The 21,235-nt window shown below is 39.8% G+C and overlaps 1 protein-coding gene across 1 annotated transcript; it reads right to left on the bottom strand.

Moving 5' to 3' along the window:
- Window positions 1-394: 394 nt before the first annotated feature.
- Window positions 395-19,717, bottom strand: LOC110502413 (pituitary homeobox 3). The gene is made up of 4 exons (XM_021580436.3): window positions 19,295-19,717; window positions 10,044-10,170; window positions 3,942-4,147; window positions 395-2,121 (listed from the first exon to the last, which is right to left on the bottom strand). Exons 2-4 carry the CDS (start codon window positions 10,150-10,152, stop codon window positions 1,555-1,557), a joined length of 882 nt encoding a protein of 293 aa, XP_021436111.1. The 5' UTR covers window positions 10,153-10,170; window positions 19,295-19,717; the 3' UTR covers window positions 395-1,554.
- Between the last annotated feature and the right edge of the window lie 1,518 nt (window positions 19,718-21,235).

The following is a 21,235-nucleotide window of genomic DNA, read 5'->3' as shown; positions in this document are numbered from 1 at the left end:
GTAAGTCCATAGGGACACCTACTGAAGGCTTATGTAATGTTGGCACCGGCCTCTGTGGCACAGCCCCAAGAATTCCCCCTGTTACGGGATAGCCTGGAGAGTGCGCTGTGGCTGTCGATTCAAAGAGTGTAGGTCAAACGTATCAGTGACCAGGCAGCAGGAACATCTTTATCTCACCATCTCTCTCCAGTCCCCAGGTCCCCCGTTGCATTACGTTGCCATGGATGTTAGACAACGTTTCCATGGCATTGATGCTTGTTCAAGGGGAACATTGTGTGTAGGACCTGTGTGTCAGTCACTCAGTCTAATGTCATGGAACATAGATGAAGACATGCAGTACCTGTAAGGAAAAAACTGTTGACTTTCTTTCAATGGTACTCACTTTTAGCCCATGTGTTGTTCATAAAAACAGATCATTTTTATTATGTTAATGAGACAAAGCAGGCTACACCAGAAAAAAGCTTGTTTTATAACTGCACTCTTACATAAATTTTTACAGTCATGGACTCCCTTTTTATAACACCACACAAACTTTTATATTCAATGGCTTTTTTAAGCTTTTCTTTAAAACGTTTCTGATATTGGTTCTCTGACAGATGTGTAAATTGTTGTTTTGTCTCCGCTCCCGGTTATTTTTACTCTCTGAGGCTACATTCTGCTAGCTCCTCTCTTGTTTCTGATTTGACCTTTGACACCTGACCTTCTGAGGTGAGTGGAATTCATAACAAAGATTAAAATTCCTAAAGGAGGTACTCATAGTACATCAATCTAGGGTCTGCTCTTGAAGAACATGCTTTTCTCATCTCCAAAGTTCTACGTTTCATAGATAGTTTTGTCACATACAAAACAAAACAAGTCCATTATATACATCCTCTATCCCATATTGCAACCACAGGTCCCTTTCCCGTGATGGTGGCAAGCGTCACAATGAGTTCATGTTTGACCACCAGTGCAGTTGGAGCATCCAGGTTTTCTTCATTTCAAATCCACTCTAGTCATGCAGTCCCAAAACATTATCTCAGATTCAATTTAGAAATTATTTTTAACAGTTGGTCGGTTCAGCAACAAAGTCTCACCATATTTGAGAGAGTTCTTTGAAGCGTGGTGGTCCATCAGGGGATTTGTTCTAACTGTTGAAGATTATTCCTGTTGTGTACCATCAGTTAGACAAACAACATTTTCTTAACCAGTCCATGTACACTCTTAGAAAAACATGGATCCTAAAAGGGTTCTTTGGTTGTCCCCATAGTAGAACCCTTTGAACAACCCTTTTTATTTCCAAGTAGAACCCTATTGGGTCCCATGTAAAACCCTTTCTACAGAGGGTTCTACATGGAACCCAAAAGGGTTCTCCATGGAACAGAAAACGGTTATCCTATGGGGACAGCCGAAGAACCATTTTGGAACCATTTTTCTAAGAGTGTAATGGTGATGTGTGCCGTTCACTCTGATTTACTGATGGAGCATGGCAGGGACCAGGAGGAAGATGGGGGTCAGTGGGTCTAAGAGGGGGGTTGGGGGCTACAGGGCAGGCTGGGTGGGTGTGGGTGTCATTCATACCGGCCGGTCCACTGCGTACTGGCAAGGGCTTAGGTTAGACACTGTGTTTTGCACGGTCGGGTAGGCGAAGTTGGCATGCTGCTTGGCCTTGAGCCGGAGGCTGGCCAGGCTGGAGTTGCAGGTGTCTCTGTACATGTAAGGGCTGGCGGTGGTGGCGTAGGGGCAGGTGCTGGCGGTGACTGCGACCGAGTTCAGCGTGGGGCTATTGAGATTGTTGAGGTTGCCCAGGTTGTTGAGGCCCGAGCCAGCCACCCCGGCCACCGCCGAGGGAACCATGGAGGAGGCCATGTTCATGGAGGGGATGGAGCTGGAGGGGGAGAACATGGGCTGGGATGACAGGGGGCTTACATTCATGGAGTTGAAGAAGGGGAAGCTCTTGGCTGACAGTGGACTGCTGGCCAGACTCTTGGTGGCCCAGTTGTTGTAAGTGTAGCCAGAGTACATGTCGTCATAGGGCTGCATTAGTCCATTGAACTGGGCACCAAAGCCGTTTTTACACAGCTCAGCCTGCTGGTTCCTCTCCCTCTTCCTCCACTTGGCACGGCGATTTTTAAACCATACCTGAGAGAGAAGAACAGAGAAGGAGAAAAAGGCAAGTAAATATGGGCTTTTCCTTTCAACATAATTTGAGGTGATAAAAATTGTTCTGAAACACAATAACATCTTGGTATGTAATGACTGAGAATTTATATCTTTCAAATAGTTTTGGCAAGATTCCGTATGTTGTTGCTCTGTAGACTCTTTGAAAGAAAGAACAATCCAGAAAACTAAGTTTATCATCAAACAGTCATATTAGCCATGGTTTATTAAAACGAATGATTCACTTATTTGAATTCTAAGCTCCCAGTGAAAGAAATGTCAAGCTAGAGCTGTCTTCACATTTTGTCATTTTAAGGTCCTATTTTTAGAGGGTATCAAATGGATTAACGTTTTAATGGCAAATCTAAAATGAAGGTACTTAATTCAGTTCCCAATTGGGGAAGTATTAATTTCTCTCTGAGTGTTCATTTTTGTGCTAGAACCTTCTCTTTATTCTTAAAAACACAAGACTTCAAAACTCCTCATTGTGTGGCAATATACCTATTATAGGAATTCAATACAGAAATTACATAAATGGACTGTCATGTACAGTTCAAATCTAATTGTATTAATCAAATGCATATTATTCCCATGTAAATTATTCTAATTTAAATGTAAAAAGGCCACCAACACTGCTGGGGCTAACTAATCTCCCTCCCTCCCTTCATCATCTAGAACCGCTGTGCCAGGCATACAGTATCTCATCCAAACCCCAAATCTGTGTGTCTGCCAGCCAGCAGCCCAGGCATCTGTTGTGATAGTAATAGAATGCTCTGGACTATTAAATGTGTGGGTACAGTGCACATAGCAGTGAGTTTTCCATGGTACCCATTGACAGTAGGGGAAACCCCACTATTGAGGAAGACATCTTGCCTTTTAACATGACTCTTGGGCTATGTTGTTTAGGTATCATGGAAACATCTGAATGTCAAATGGTTAGTGAATGAAGTGTTTGTGGCAAACCTTACCTCACTTTCCTAAAACTGTCAAATGACTGATACAAGACACTCGCTGTGACCTAAAGTACCCAAGTCCATTGCTCACGACTCCATTTCTCTCTGAGCGTTCATTTTGTGCTGGAACTTTCTCTTTATTCTCATATAGACAAGATTTCAAACTCCTCATTAAATTGCATAAATCAAGACGACAGGAGTAGTATTCGGGATATGCAGGGGGCATCTGCGTCCATGTGGAATTAGCAGGGAACGAGTGAGGCTCAAAAGGTCACTGCTAGACATTAGGACCAGGCCGTGTGTGGTCTGTTGTTCTTTCAAAATAACAACCAAGACTGTGTGCTATGTGACCTTTTATCTGGCCAACATGAATTTGATCCATTACTTGTCAGGCAGGCAGTGATTTTATTGTCATCCGTTGGAATGTGAGCCCACCTGCTCCACACTGGGGGGGGTGACCAAACCACTGGGCGTGGGTCATTTAAGGGTCAGGAGCAGAGCACACTTCTGACCTTTGTGTGACATGTGAAGCCTAGTTTTAGGTTGTTGTACCTAATCCCTGGTTAGGTACACTCTTTTACATTTGTACCTTCAATGGCCTTTTTACCTTCAGAATTATGTTGAAATAATATGCGTGACTCCCGCAAACGTTTTGGTGAATGACATAGCTATGACTATTAGGTAACCCAAGAGGTAAAAGAAAAAACGTTAAATCCTAAAGAAAGTGGGTTTGGATTGCAATCAGACTGATTGGCACCTTTTCCCAATGTTTTATGTCATGGGGAAATAACAACAAAACTCAACCACTGGTTCAGTATTGGCTCTGTAGTGATTATGTGCGGGACTCACTCTAACCCGTGCCTCTGTGAGGTTGGTCCACACGGCGATCTCCTCCCGTGTGCTCATGTCGGGGTAGCGGTTCCTCTGAAAGGTGGCCTCCAGCTCCTGGAGCTGCTGGCTGGTGAAGTGGGTCCTCTGCCTGCGCTGCTTCTTCTTCAGAGAGCCGTCCTCTGCGTTCGACTCATCTGTTTGGTTCTGGTGGGACTTCTCTGTGTCTGGGAGGCAACAACAGGGATGGAGAGTTACAAGCCCAATCCAATACACTTTCTACTAAGCTAAAATATGGAATTGTTTTAAGATAGCCATACCAAGGATCATTTAGCTATATGATTTTTCATTTTAGGATCCCTTTAGGTGTAAACAAATATATTAACAAAATATTTAATGAAACATTGAATTTGTCCGTACTGCTATTAGCCCATAGAAACGCATTGAATAACAGGTTGATACATGTAGAAAATAGATAGTGAAAAAATATCTCAAAAGAAAGTTTGTTTTAAAGTGTCTGTCCTATATCTGAGAGATATAAGATCAGGATAAAAAACATATATACAGTGCCTTGCGAAAGTATTCGGCCCCCTTGAACTTTGAGACTTTTTGCCACATTTCAGGCTTCAAACATAAATATATAAAACTGTATTTTTTTGTGAAGAATCAACAACAAGTGGGACACAATCATGAAGTGGAACGACATTTATTGGATATTTCAAACTTTTTTAACAAATCAAAAACTGAAAAAGTGGGCGTGCAAAATTATTTAGCCCCTTTACTTTCAGTGCAGCAAACTCTCTCCAGAAGTTCAGTGAGGATCTCTGAATGATCCAATGTTGACCTAAATGACTAATGATGATAAATACAATTCACCTGTGTGTAATCAAGTCTCCGTATAAATGCACCTGCACTGTGATAGTCTCAGAGGTCCGTTAAAAGCGCAGAGAGCATCATGAAGAACAAGGAACACACCAGGCAGGTCCGAGATACTGTTGTGAAGAAGTTTAAAGCTGGATTTGGATCCAAAAAGATTTCCCAAGCTTTAAACATCCCAAGGAGCACTGTGCAAGCGATAATATTGAAATGGAAGGAGTATCAGACCACTGCAAATCTACCAAGACCTGGCCGTCCCTCTAAACTTTCAGCTCATACAAGGAGAAGACTGATCAGAGATGCAGCCAAGAGGCCCATGATCACTCTGGATGAACTGCAGAGATCTACAGCTGAGGTGGGAGACTCTGTCCATAGGACAACAATCAGTCGTATATTGCACAAATCTGGCCTTTATGGAAGAGTGGCAAGAAGAAAGCCATTTCTTAAAGATATCCATAAAAAGTGTCGGTTAAAGTTTGCCACAAGCCACCTGGGAGACACACCAAACATGTGGAAGAAGGTGCTCTGGTCAGATGAAACCAAAATTGAACTTTTTGGCAACAATGCAAAACGTTATGTTTGGCGTAAAAGCAACACCCTGAACACACCATCCCCACTGTCAAACATGGTGGTGGCAGCATCATGGTTTGGGCCTGCTTTTCTTCAGCAGGGACAGGGAAGATGGTTAAAATTGATAGGAAGATGGATGGAGCCAAATACAGGACCATTCTGGAAGAAAACCTGATGGAGTCTGCAAAAGACCTGAGACTGGGACGGAGATGTGTCTTCCAACAAGACAATGATCCAAAACATAAAGCAAAATCTACAATGGAATGGTTCAAAAATAAACATATCCAGGTGTTAGAATGGCCAAGTCAAAGTCCAGACCTGAATCCAATCGAGAATCTGTGGAAAGAACTGAAAACTGCTGTTCACAAATGTTCTCCATCCAACCTCACTGAGTTCGAGCTGTTTTGCAAGGAGGAATGGGAAAAAATGTCAGTCTCTCGATGTGCAAAACTGATAGAGACATACCCCAAGCGACTTACAGCTGTAATCGCAGCAAAAGGTGGCGCTACAAGGTATTAACTTAAGGGGGCTGAATAATTTTGCACGCCCACTTTTTCAGTTTTTGATTTGTTAAAAAAGTTTGAAATATCCAATAAATGTCGTTCCACTTCATGATTGTGTAACCACTTGTTGTTGATTCTTCACAAAAAAATACAGTTTTATATCTTTATGTTTGAAGCCTGAAATGTGGCAAAAGGTCGCAAAGTTCAAGGGGGCCGAATACTTTCGCAAGGCACTGTATATATATCCATGTTTAAAAAATGGCACTAAACTACTTCCATCTATACCGACAGTACAGGCAAGTCTTGTGATGTTTGTGGATGTCCTAGAGCAAAACATGTATGTGTTCGCAAAACGGAGAACACCATCGCGTTCGTGAGAGTTTCATATTTTCATAGAGTGGTCATATTAGTTTTGTAGGCCAAACCGTTCTTACGCACAGACGTTTTCGGGAGAAGACCGATTATCGCAATGTCTCATGGTCTGACAAACACCGTGGTGGGGGATTGAGATGCAGCCCATGCCAAAAAAAGCAGATACCTCTATCTTAAACAGACTCAGATTCTGATGGGGATTTTTTTATTACACTAATTGTATTTCAGCAGGGGGCACGAACATCGACTGTAGTGGGATACATGATTAAAGCATGGGATAAAAGTTGCGAAAGCACTTACAACTTTAACTCAATCTAAATGACAGGCATATTTCAATTCCCATTCAATTGTCAAGTATTTTGCACAAGAGCAGCAATCATCTCTACAGAGTGAAGTGTCTTTCCATTGAAAAGTGATCACACTTCTCACAGTTTTCTCCAAAGCATATTGGCAATAGTCTGTGACTAATGTAGACTGTCATGTTACCAGGTGTGCTCTTTTATTTTAAATTAATTCACTTAATGGACATACTTTCCCATGCTATTTGAAAAAAGTTTTTATTTATATTGTCTTCTAATAATATGCCAATTTGTTAACAGTTTCCACCTCAGACTTTTGCGGTTCTGTTTGCAATATTACAAGATTAATGGACTGCGTTTATGTATCCTCTTTTCAGCGTTGTCAAAAATGAATCAATAATTGAAATTGTCCGTGAAACGCGCTTGGCACTAACACCAGAACCAATCAGACATGTTATGTCTGCCCAAGATCCTTTCTCTCTTCATCTGAGTTCCGCAATTGGAGGACCCCACAGAAAGAGTGAAATTAGTTGGCTACCTAATCCCAGGGATCAGGCTTTTGTTACCGGGCAGGTTTCGGACTGTTTGGCAAGGGTTTACCTCTCTGGGAGCAGTTAGAAATAGTCAGCAGGGTTTAAAAGACTCCACAGGGCCACTGGAAAAACCAATAGGACCAGGCCTTTGCTGTTATCCACTAGTAAACTGACACTGGTTTAGCCATCATTTGGCCAAAAACCATTTCCCCTCCAATGTCACAATACAGAAAAGAGGACAGACCTTGAAAACCTACTATAAAGCAATCTCAGTGATGAAAGTAAATAAAGTCAAATTATTTAGCCTTTTCTGATTACGGATTACGTTGTTCTTGATCTCCAAATAGAATATACAGCTTCGTAGAAAATTGTTTTTTTACTCACTGACATAATCCAAATACAATGAATATGAATAGCTGTTTTGTTTTTCATATGTAATACATTGTCACAGGTATATCAATCAATTGGCTACACTACACACACCTACAGTGCATGGGCTAATATATATTCATGGTGTACAAATGTATAGAAGAAGGCATATGTCTGGCAAATACTGTACACCCTTGCAGCTTTTGTAACAGCAACTTATTTGGTCAAACTGCCAGTCAATCAGCCAGCAAACAAACAAACCAACCAAATAATAGTCAGTCCCCACCACCACTTGCACAACTGATGAGATTTCTGAGAGTCAGTTGGAGAAGCAATGTTCTGTATCCACTAACCACTGGAACAACATGTCAGTCTAACACTGACTCAATTTTAAAGCGACCCTAAGCATGATGATGAAAACGAATAGAGAGTATTAGAGCAACAAGATGATAAATGCATGGGTTAAGGGCTTTGCAGTAAATTAGCATTATTGAGGAGCATATATAGAATCCCTCTTTCCACTCATCACATTTCTTTGAAAGTTGTTTCAGCCTGACAGGCTGAGATATTCTCAGCACTAGAATGTCTGAAGCTCTGTTGGAGGTGGATTTATGAGTGCCAACCACACAGCAGATTTAGTTGTTTGGCAATTCAATCTGAATGTATATGCTTGACCCCTTGGACAGGCAGAAAAGCACCAATGTAGCAGCATACTGTGTCTATATGTCCAAATGAATGCACACATGCTTTGAAATACATGCATAGATACCCACAAATGCTGATGTATAATATAGCCTCTCTAGCCTGCTCATAATGCACCAAGGACCCTGCAATCTGACGCATGTTCTAATCACTAGGGGTGTCCTCGTTTTGTGAAAGAAATGATACATTCCCAGGTTGTATATTATCAAAAGGAGGCTGAATAAAATAAGCCTACTGTAGCCACACCTCTGTATCTACACAGCATGTGTGTCATTTATTGACGTTTCGCTCATTTTGAAACTTCAGAGATGCCACTTGAGTGTGCTATTGCCCATGTGAGATTTGTCATTTAATAAGGCCTAATTCGAAGTATGTATAACATTTCTGGGGTGGCAGGTAGCCTAGTGGTTAGAGCGTTGGGCCAGTAACAGAAAGGTTTCTAGATTGAATCCCTGAGCTGACAAGGTAAAAATCTGTCATTCGGCCCCTGAACAAGGCAGTTAACCCACTGTTCCCCTGTAGGCCATCATTGTAAATAAGACGTTGTTCTTAACTGACTTGCCTAGTTAAATAAAGGTTAAATAATGAAATGAAGTGGATATAATATTTCAGAGGTGATGCCCAGGTGTCTGCCATCATGGGGATACAGTTTATTTAATTCATAAATATACACTGAACAAATAACCATTTAAGTGGACATTGAAAAACAAACTAATTGGTTGACATTTCTAACAATATCCAATATCACACGAAAGAACAATGAATGAACTGCTTGTTTATTTTTCTATATATAATTTCCACTAGCTAAACCTTTTCTAGAATAAACATTCCGTAGTCAGTGAACAAAACAAGTAGGCTACACTGGAAATATTGCCACTTGATATTTTGGCCTCTATGCCTCATTATGTTGATGCTAGGTTATAGTGCGTAATCCATGGTTCACATTTAGGCGTTCTCCTAAATCCCTGCACTCACTCAGGACCGTCCATTTCGGAGTAAGTTTACATTAGTCACACTTTATGGGGTCTGTTGCAGACGCTGGATCCACAGAGATGTCATCTATTAGACCGCACCGGTATCACACATATTTGCTTTTTCTCTGGCATAGTTTGTTATAAAGTGACATGCAGACTGTTGAAATGCAGAGGCAGACATTTAGCTTTCAAGCCTGAGCAATAGTTGCTCAGGATATTCTTGTATGTCTATGACTTTAGGCTTATTTCCGTTCATTATGTGTTTTAGCTTTTAGGTTTTAATTGAGAGTGATTAAAATATCAGTGTGCAAAGACACGCACAATCCAAAATGCCCAAAAAAGCTGCTTCTCCGCCAACGCGCAAGGGGTTCGTGACAGATGTTTACAGTAGCTTCCATTAAAGTCTCGCAGTTAATAACCCTTGCTTTATAAAAGACAAGCGTGAAGAATGAACTTGCAATTTGAGTTCATGAAGGAAAATGACAAGGATCTAATGTGAATCATATAGGTTGCTATGCGCTGTACAAAATAACACATTTGGATTTGAATAATATTGGCCTTCAAGTTAAGAAATTACAAATGTGGCAACAGTAGTCTAAGAAGCAAGCAAATTAATATGATTACATTGATATCCACATGTAATTACGCACGCTATTCGACACAATAATAATAGGTATTGCATGCTATAAACAACTTTAGAAAAGCATCGTTATGTGGTTTTTATGATTATGATTAATCGTATTAATCGTATTATTATTATTATATTAGACTATTATTATTATTAGGCCTATTATTATACAATTGTTTGATTGGTCGTCCTACATGCATGAACATATAGCCTAAGCCTATTCATCCGTAATGTCAGTCTGAGGACATCGGTCAAACACTCCTTTAATGTATATGCATGGTATACGTGGAAACTGACCGCTGTTGTCTTGGCCTTTACATCCCTGATCATGTTGTGGGGTCCCGGAGTCCGAGAGCGATAGCGCCGGGCTACGGGCTTCACTGTCCGTCAGAAGGTTAAAATCCATAACCCCGGCCTCCCGGCTCTGCAACAGCAAGGCAATACAATTCAGCATAAATAAATATGGCAACATAATACAAGCATCCTCACCTCAGTTTTGGCCTCCAACCTACTTGGCAATACAAAATAAACAACTTGAAAAATAAACAACTAGAAAGAACAAGAAATGACAACAATAATTATATTGATACTCTTTTTTATAATAAGCCTGAATTGTAATATAACAAATGCTTGGACAGTTAAAATGTTCTAGGCCTACGCATGTTTTACATTTCAATATCAACACAGATTAACTAGGGAATAACTATGAATATCACACTTCATAAACGTGGAAAATCTTGACAAACTGCTAGTGCTAATCATATAGGCTACAGTATGAGCAGGATTGAGAATATTCTCACATTTTGATAACATTCACGTTGCTGATGGACTTTATTGGACTTCATGATGCAAAACGGTCCATCTCTGAAATAGCCTACCTATTCGATTAAGGGTGTGTTCGTAAATTCACTCTGGAGGGCCAGAGTGCCCTCATAGTGCGCACTGGGCGTTCGTAAATTCAGAGCGATGTCAGATTGTCCGTTCGTAAATTCAGATAATTTCACTATAGGAGCGTAGGGTTGATCCGAGCGTTCTGGCCTCACAACGGCAGTCAAGCACCCAAGCTAACTGGCTAAAATTGGCTAGCTTGCTAGCTACATCCAGACACAAATGAGAGAACACATCACTCTGAACATTTTACTCGTCCTAGCAGAGCTGGTTAGGCTGTTTTAATGTTACCTAGAGCGCTGGTGACTGTAACTGTGCTGCTGGCAACTGTTTAAAGGCGTTTTTTGTCGACGTTTACTGACATGGGTCAGATTCCACGGGTGTTGCCTGTTCGTAAATTGTCAGTTATTCTGCGCTCTGGCACAATCAGGTGCTCTGAAATCGGAGTAGATAGCCAGAGTGAATTTACGAACGCACGCTAAATGTAGGCCTATATTACGTTGTAATAACTACGAATGTGTTCTGTTACTGTTAGTTCTATTTTTGTTCATTTGGAGTTATAGTGGTCAAATATATGACCCGAAGAGCATCCTCGTGAGGGAGGCTGATACGCAATGAAGCCTAAAATAACAGATCGTTTATTTATACAAGCGCAGTTAACACCATGAAGATATGGGAGGACACAATCGCTCCCTCAAAGCTTCTTGATATTTATGATGTCGTGTTACGTTTAACGACGGGGGTAGGTTCCAATCCACTTAGCCGCCTCTCAACCCCTTTACTGGCGCTCACAAAATGGGAGCTAATTGGTCTTTGCCTTGTACAAAAAATATTGTAGTAACACTGCCTCAACCATGTGCCATAAGTGACTGCGTATGTGTGTTTGTGTGGGTGTGTGTGTGTGTGTGTGTGTGTATTTATACTGCGGTTCAGCAAAATGAAGGCAGTTATATACAGTACAATTAACAACATTAAATTACATTTCACAACAGATTTCACAACACATTAAGTGTGTACACTCAGGCCACTAATCTACTACCACACATCGACAACTCAAAGTACATGTGTTGTATGTATAGTGCTTATGTCATCGTGTGTGTATGCGTGTGTATGTGACTGTGTGTGTGTCTGATCATAGTTCCCGCTGATACATAAGGTGTATTTTTATCCATTTAAAAAATCTAATTCGACTGTTTATGTGTGTGTGTGTGTGTGTGTGTGTGTGTGTGTGTGTGTGTGTGTGTGCATGGGTGTATTTAAATCAGCCTTCTTCATGCCGGTCTCTGTCACTCTATAAGCCCCTCTTTAGCGGTGCACCCTTTGACTCCGCTGGTGTGTCTCTGTGAACTATGATGTGAACGAATCACATGGTGGCCCATAGTGGCATAATATCAAACCTCACTCACTTGAGCTGGATACTCACTGGAGAATCATGCAATTAAATTGAGCTTCAAGTTCCTTGGCGTCCACATCACTAAGGACCTATCATGGTCCAAACACACCAAGACAGTCGGGAAGAGGGCACGACAATGCCTATTCCCTCTCAGGAGGCTGAAAAGATTTGTCATGGGACCTCAGAACTTCAAAAAGATCCCCAGCCACCCAAGTCATAGACTGTTCTCTCCAATACCGCACGGCAAGCGGTACCAGAGTGCCAAGTCTGGCTTAGATAAAATTAGATAAAATGCTCCTTAACAGCTTCTACCCCCAAGCTATAAGACTGCTGAACAATTATTAAAATGGATACCCAGAATATTTGCTTTGACCCCCTTATTTTATTTGGATGTATTATTATTTTTTGCACTGACTCTCTTGCACAGGCTCGATGTACACTCACTGGGCTATAACCACACACTCACACATACTAAACTGACACTCCCAAACACACACACACAGACACACAGATAAAACACACACGCACATGCATATTGACGCCACACACACACACGCGCGCGCGCACACACACACGCACGCACACACACGCGCGCGCACACACACACACACACACACACACACACACACATTTGCATTTACATTCCTTCACACTCTTCACATACGCTGCTACTACTCTCTGTTTATTATCTAAGCCTACAGTAGTCATGTTACACCTACCTACATGTACATATTACCACAATTACCTTGACCAACCCCTGCACATTGACTCAATACTGGTACCCCTTTTATAAATCCTTGTTATTGTTATTTTATTTTGTTACTATATTTCCTTTCATTTCCTTTAATAAAATGTTTCCTACCTACTTTTTTAAAACTCTGCATTTTTGGTTAAGGGCTCGTAAGTAAGTATTTCACAGTGCATGTGACAAATAACATTGGATTTGATATGATTTGAACACACATTTCCCAGTCATTTTCATTCAAGTACGGTACTGAGTGAGGGCTCTGATCTGATCAACCAACTTGCTGACCATCAGAATTTGCAGACTAACTTAATGGACAGCTTGTTCTCAATTTGAATGGTAAACACAATAAATCCTCAAACTGATTAATCATATCAAGCAAATGCTAGCTGTATTTCCGTTTCCCCGAATTCTTTCCATTTCTACAGAATATCCCTGACAGCAATCTGCTCATCTCTTTGAGTGTCTCTGCCCTAGAGATCTTAGAAGAAGCCCTACACTCAGAAAAACATGCTCTCTAGAACCTAAAAGGGTTCTTCTGCTGTTCCCATAGGAGAACCCTTTGAAGAACCCTTTTTGGTTCCACATAGGACCCTTTCCACAGAGGGTTCTACATGGAACCCAAAAGGGTTCTACGTGAAACCAAAAAGGGTTCTCCCAGGAACTAAAAAGGGTTCTCCTATGGGGAAAGCCGAAGAACCCCTTTGGAACCCTTTTTTCTAAGTGTACATGATGAAGCCTTGTGCTGTGTTCTTTATGCAGTTCTTTATCTCCATACATGTATGCCTATCAAAATATTTGTATTCCACTTCAAAGAGTTGAAGAACTGCATGAATAAAACAAGTGTTTATGAAGAGTTGAAGAACTGCATGAATAAAACAAGTGTTTATGATATGTCATTTGGTCGACACTTTAAGTTTTGCATTCACCATGACAGAAAAAACAACAGAAGACAGAGTCCAACTAAAAATATACACTTATGTTCAAACATTTTTTTTTAAGTTTCATTGAATCAAGTTTTTAGCAGTTATACATTAGTATCTCATTATGAAATATAAAACTTATGCTGTTTGGTACAAGTAGAAAAATATCAATACATTCTTATGCCAATGTAGTTCTCTCCTCAATGTTTTAGAATCCTTATTGTGTATTATAAATCACAGTACACCTATTGCAACGTCACCCTTAGTTTATGACAATATATAGATCATCCATGACTTATAAATGTTACAACCCATCAATGCTTTTGAAGAGTAAAGACCTTGTAAGCCCATTTCAATCACAACCGCATGGGAGACACAGGGGGCAGTGTTGTGATCGTGTGCTTATCGCACGAATACAGGTTTAATTTCACATGTGAAAAGAGCCATGCCAAAGCTATCCTTCACAAAATATAAAGCATGTTTGAATTATTCTATGGTGTTAGTTTCTTTCCCAAAAGGCTTTGTTCTGGCCCATAGGTGAGAAGTGAGATTGAGGATAAGATCAAATCTCACAGAGAGATTGCTTTACAAAATATATTTATTTTGCGTTGTAGCGATAGTACTAATAAGGTTCTGGTTTTGTGGGTTATAGTTGACTTGCAGGTCAAATGGTATTTCAGTTTATTGTTTCAACACTGACATAAATGATTTATCTGAAGTCAATACAAAAGTAACATTGCTTATCATTAAGTACATTTAAGTCATCAAATATAATTACTGCTTATGATTCTCTATTGTGCAAGCTTGTTTAAATTCAATGTAAGGTTGTTGAAATCAAAAATCTGGTATGTGCCATATAGGCTTAAAGACATATCCGTTTGGTCTACAAACAAGACCTAAACTGAAAAAGAACGCATCCAATCTCATTGCAAAAGCAAGCCACAGAAAAACTCAAGAGGCTACTTGCCTGAAAGAGAGCAACAGCTGCTGTCCTTTGTGTATAGGCTATGCCACCAGAGAAGTCCAGTATTTTGGTCAGAAATATGAATATGACACTGTCAGATACATATCCTTTGACAGTGATGTATGGGACCGTGTCATAGCAGTGCTGAGAGAGGCTGGGCAGTTTGGCAGAGAGTGCGGATGACGCACACCCGCATTTAGTCTAGAACAAGGTGTCAGTGCCTCCTTCCGAGGCACGATATGACATATTTTGTATTCCAAATGAAGTCCCTTCGCTAGAATTAGATAAGGCCAACAACCCATCATGGTGATGGGCCTAACAAAGACACATGGATATAACTGAAAATAAGCTTTTATGAATTTCAAGAGACACTGTATGGGATGTCCCCAGTTCACCAATAATGTTGTGTTATTTAGTTGCAAGTGCATACGTTTTATAAAGGTGCCTTGGTTAATTATACCAATCATTTCCGTTCATATTTGACAACATCTGTCATAATGTCAATGAATTACTTCACCTAACGTCTATATAAATATGACAATTTCACCATGGTGGCTCCTTTAATTTATTATAGACATTTGTATAAATATGTAGGCCTAGAGTTGAGGATGACTGATTATTTTGCACTCTATTTCAACTTCATCCATGAGTTTCTCGTAATTGAGACATACTGTACATAGCCTTGTTCACCCATTGAAATGAGTGAAGTCAATCCAGTGCGTAATATATTATAATTGGAATCCTTACAGCAAATTATGATACTATTCATAGTCAGGTTAGATCATTATTGTGTTATTGTTCAATGGTCTACAAATCAAGTACAGTTGTAATGACATTTGACAATATTTGACATTTATAGGCCTACTATGTTGATAGAGCTGTAACAGATTCTTGATCATAACCTGATATGCTGAAATGTTACAGGCAAATTGCTCGTCTGACAAACATAACCCATAGCAATTCACTGAGTGAACTTGGTACTTTATTTGAATTACTCTGATATTTTCCAAGGGCTTGCGCTCGTGCTCGTGCACCATGCAATGTTCATTTTGGAATCACCACCACTTTTGCATCCAAATTCCATCTCTGGGTTCCTCTGTTTTCTGTCTCAACGATGGCTTTAATTCAGCGTAAAACATTGATGTGACCACAGATGGAAGTGTATGTTTACTCATAGTCTTATGAACTGAATGAAGTATACTCGTGTTCAACTGAGCAAATCAACATTAGTGGGAGTCGATGCGAGATGGGGTGTGTAGTTTGCATAAGTAGAGTGCTTTAAGCAGTACAACATCGGGCTCATTAAAATATATACCTAATAATAAAAAATAATGGAAGCAGAAATCCTCTCAGTTTTCAGAAGATTGGTGAGTCCATCTGTTGGGAAGGCAGAGGCTCACTGCTTACATTTCCACGACTTGTGCATGCCTTGGAATTATTCATAAAAACGCGTTGAGAATTAATTCCCTGGATTAAGACTTGATTAAGATGTATGTCACTTTGCTGTCTGAGAATTTATTAAAGGCCTCCTCGAGGAGGCGGCAGATGGAATTTCGGCCCAATGTTTGTAGATGTTAATTTCTCCCCTCCTAACAAACATTTGCATATGACTGGGAGGGTCAAAGCGAAGTTTCTCTACATGCGCACAACAAACTCCGATTTCTCAATCTCCAAGTTAGCCAATGGATAGTAATGCATGTTAATTCGATGTTATAAAGTCCATATAATAATAATAATGATACGTTTTATTATAAGCTATTATTATCATTAATATAAATGTTTTATTACAGATGACTTGCCAGTAATAAATGACAGCTGATTGGTCTGATAGACCTTTGTGAAAAACATTATAGCTTTGCCTAGGCATTCATATTCACAATAAAACATTTTCAAATAAGAAACAGAAAGCAATCTGAAAGAGAAGCAATTCAAAATATCAGTTATAGCCTACAATATCTATCGCTCATAGAATCGAATCATAATTATATATATTTTGAGTTAAATGTATAGGCCTAATGCAAAATCCGGCAATTTAAAAAAAAAAATATATATTTCATGTTTATTTCACCTTTATTTAACCAGGTAGGCCAGTTGAGAACAAGTTCTCATTTACAACTGCGACCTGGCCGAGATAAATAAAAGCAGTGCGATCAAGTCAGTTAACAAGTAATCTACTACGTAGGGACAATTAAACAATTTCAACAATGAATATATATAAACTACTTTTAGGATAACTGTCACATGGCTGAGGCCCATAGCATGATCCCGTTTTACAAGTGAAAATGATAATGACCGAGAATAATAGGGTATTTGGAAGGCATGATTGCACTTGCACCCTAAATTATAGGCCTATCCCTTGTCGCAGTTTAATTCAACAGTATTCAATGCTTTGTCGCTGAATTAACAGAATAGTCTACGCCAAAAATCTTTCGTTCAAACAGCTCAGTGGTTTTAATTTCAAAACCGGATGATTCCGTAATATAAATACATTATTTATAATACAGTCAAATGATCTCATCTTGATATGCCCTTGATCTTTAACTTCACTTGTGAGGTGATACATGTCAGACTGAAAACCACAAGATAACATGCAATTAAAAAATTGCACGGCCTAAATAATACAATCTTGGTGCCATATCACTTGTTAAATAAATTATAATGGTTGGCCATATGACCTTGTGTAAAATCGAATTAATGGAATGACACTTGTTGCAGATGTGCAAATCGGTTCAATGTTGTAGGCTATTTTTTTTCTTATTCCCACTCAATAAATATCTGTATATATATGTATATATGTATATATGTATATGTATATATATATATATATATATATATATATATATATATATATACCATATCTAGGCCAAGATGTTTAAGACACGTTGTTAGCAAAGGCTAAATTAATTTTAATTGTCAAGTCAATTTATTCACATTTCTGTACGGCATCTCTCTAAATAATATATTAATTATTATAAACATCTATATACTTAGAATGTAGGCTAAATGTAGGCTAAATAAGTAGGCTAAAAAAAGTTGAATTCGTCAGGTATATCCTCTTTAGACATAGGCCTATGTGTTTTCCATTTTGTTACGCAGATAGGCAAATTGGCCACACACATGGATAGACCCAACAAAGGATTGTTAGCCTATATGAAACAATACCATTGCGTTCTTTATAGGCCTGTTTTCTTACTTTAATATAATGTTTAATTTGCTATAAGTTCGTCATAACAAAGGCAATAAACTGAATACGTTTATGTTCAGGGTAGAGTGAGTGCACGCATGTTTGTACGGAGAGAGTTCCGAGGCCTAGACCGGAGGGGGCAGAGGGTAGAAACTCTGTTTTTCTTTCTTGTGGATCGGGAGCACCTGCCACCTATCAATTTCGGATATACCCTCAAATATTTTTGACCTAAGAAATATTCTCACAGAGAGCGCTCTCCCATGTAAGTCAAAACTTAACTCTGTGTTTTTACATTGTGGTGATTTAGTGGTTAGACCGTTAGGCCAGTAACCGAAAAGTTGCTGGATCGAATCCCTGAGCTGACAATGTACAATGTAAAATGTTTGCCCCTGAACAAGGCAGTTAACCCACTGTTCCCCGATAGGCCGTCATTGTAAATAAGAATTTGTTCTTGACTGACATGTCTAGTTAAATTAAAAAACATTTTCAGCAGAAGCACGTATCAATAATTTACAGTAGCGAGCACATACATTTTCGCACGTACTTGTACCGGTCCATCGTGGGTATCGAACCCCCAACCCCCAATCTACCGCCGGAGCCACACGGGAATACATGTATAGTATTTCGAAAGCACTTATAATATGGACAAACAATGAGCAAAATGTGTTAGCCTATATATTCCGATCAATGCTGACATAGGCCTACTAACTCTACAGGGTATTTGTTCCAGAAAACTATTTTATTTAGATTTAAAAGGATGGAAACTGTGACTTATGTTTTAACTTAATTAAATCAAATGAACAATTCACAAGAGGAGCAGATGCAAGGTTTAGAAAGTGTATCCCCTAAAATCTGCTGAAGACATGAATCAATGCCAAAATTACACTCTACTGTTAGATAAATTGTGGTCTACATTTCCAGTTTTATTGAAAAAAAGTAAACAGGCTAGGCCTAATAGATGTTTGTTTCATTCAGCTAGGACCTGCACATTTGGCTATAGTAACATAGTAGCCAAAGTAGCCACTCTTATCACACAACTTTGAGTTTGTGAGTGCTGGACAGATGTGATGTGACAGGTCATCATCATCTGGATCTTCATCATCATGAATAATGAGCTGAAGTAAACTGTAAACATTAATCTATTTATTTACCCTGCTCTGCTCAATACGTTTAACCACCTAAATCATGATAAAGGTGTCCATCGTACTAGATAGAGTAACTTGCTGGTAAAGTTTGAGTTCGTGTGGTAGCCTGGCTATGTTTAAGACTAGCAACCCACTATGTGATGTAGCTATAGGCTTCGTTATGGATTTACATGATGGTTCAAACAATGGTGATGTAGTCTAGTCTAATTTGCTTGCCTAATGCACATGCTGACATAACATTCAGTCAGACACAACCATGACGTTTGAAGTTTACTGGGAGAATGAAACTATCATACGCGCACTTACATGAAATCCTGGTCTGGTCTGGTTAAATTAATCCCCCGAAAATACAAGCTTGATGTTTAGGTTAATGATTGTCCGAATGAGATGCTGCTGACATGAAGAAAGTTCCTCCGGCTGTAAAGTAAAAAAGTGACTGTTTCCTTCTTTCAATGTTGTCAGACATGAAGGCAGTCGAAGAGTGAAAGCCTGAACCCCATACAGCGGGGGGACTGACTTTATGCTAAATATCTTGTGCGACAAGTCCACTACAGAAAGGACTGCCCACTTCACTTCACAGCTTTTACTTGTCACCCACAACCCACACAGTGCACGCTCGTGCGCAAGGAACCCACACGCACTGAAGCACGCACGCACACACACAAACTCTCTCCCTCTCGCGCTCTACATTGCTTTATCTTGCAGCCATGCATGCACTCTCACACGAATGCGCCCTCTACCCAACACATTTCTATGTAGCCTAGGCTTGCATTGCGTTTCGATTAGTCTAGCTGATATCCATCTGAGTCAAAGTAGCCAATTCACACTGGACACAAACGTCAATTCGTTGGTTCAACGTAATTTCAGTGTGCTCAGGGTATTTTTTTTGTATTTTATTTTTATAGTTACAAAAAACGCATGATCACACTAGAATATTTAAGTGTTTTGTTTGGATGTCTCTTCCTAGAGTTGGCCACCCCGCAAACTCAGCAATCAGGGAGAAGGGCATTGGTCAAGGAGGTGACCAAGAACTCAATGGTCACTCTGACAGAGCTCCAGAGTTCCTGTGGAGATGGGAGAACTTTCCAGAAGGACACCCATCTCTGCAGCACTTGAACCCGATTGAACATCTCTGGAGAGACCTGAAAATAGCTGTACCACGACTCTCCCCATCCAACCTGACAAGTCTTGAGAGGATCTGCAGAGAAGAATGGGAGAAATTCCCCAAATACAGGTGTGCCAAGCTTGTAGCACCATATTAAAGAAGCCTCGAGGCTGTAATCACTGCCAAAGTTGCTTAAACAAAGTACTGAGTAAAGGAGCTGAATACTTATGTAAATGTGATCTTTTATTTTTAATAAATGTGCAAATATTTCGAAAAACCTGTTTTTGCTTTGTCATTAAGGAGAATTGTCTGTATATTGTGTAGATTCACTTTTAAAATAAGGCTGTAACAAAAATGAAGGGATCTTAATACTTAATGAATGCGTTGTACGTGCATAGCATGTAGCCTATAAAGTGACAGTTTTAGGTTTGGCTAATCAAGTATTGAGGGTTGTCAACAGGGCCAGCTGTAGCCTTTTGGGGGCCCTAAGCAAGATATGGTTGTGGCCCACCTCCCACCTAGCGGACAAAACATTTGAGTGGTCCTCACTCTTGACAGCGTAGAGAAATGTACTTTTGAATGCAAATTTCCTGCAATTCTTCACATTTTGCCATGACTGACACCTTGTAAAGGAAATCTGAGGGAGAGTGACTAACTAAATCAATGGGGGCCCCCTGGAGGTTAGGGCCCCTCAGCATGTGCACTGCGAGACCGGTGAGTATTCGGCCATGATTAACACAAGTTTGGATAGCTGGCTAGACTAATTTACCAATCTGACATGGCTAATTCAGTGACTGTCAGTGACTGACATAACAGAACTTATTGATGCACAACCCAATTTTGAACTTGCACATTGTGTATTCTATTATTCTAACTGTCAACAGTAAGTTGAGACGCCGACTGAGTTCCAAAAAATAAAGAAATATATATAAACTCAGCAAAAAAAGAAACGTCCCTTTTTCAGGACCCTGTCTTTCAAAGATAATTCGTAAAAATCAAAATAACTTTGCAGATCTTCATTGTAAAGGGTTCAAACACTCTTTCCCATTCTTGTGAACCATAAACAATTAATGAACATGCAATTGTGGAACGGTCGTTAAGACACTAACAGTTTACAGATGGTAGGCAATTAAGGTCACAGT

The sequence above is a fragment of the Oncorhynchus mykiss genome, chromosome 23 (assembly GCF_057628025.1).
Source record: "Oncorhynchus mykiss isolate SJ-2025 chromosome 23, ASM5762802v1, whole genome shotgun sequence".
NCBI classification, from domain to species: Eukaryota; Metazoa; Chordata; class Actinopteri; order Salmoniformes; family Salmonidae; genus Oncorhynchus; species Oncorhynchus mykiss.
Note: the sequence above shows the minus strand (reverse complement) of the source record. Positions and strands in the feature narration are given on the sequence as shown.

What these genes read in the sequence shown, in the direction of transcription:
- LOC110502413 (XM_021580436.3), bottom strand. Translation starts at nt 10,152, where the DNA reads ATGGATTTTAACCTTCTGACGGACAGTGAAGCCCGTAGCCCGGCGCTA. An exon ending in TAAAGGCCAAGACAACAGCG is followed by an intron (nt 4,148 to 10,043) that starts GTCAGTTTCCAC and finishes GTTGCCTCCCAG; the next exon opens with ACACAGAGAAGTCCCACCAG. An exon ending in TCACAGAGGCACGGGTTAGA is followed by an intron (nt 2,122 to 3,941) that starts GTGAGTCCCGCA and finishes CTTCTCTCTCAG; the next exon opens with GTATGGTTTAAAAATCGCCG.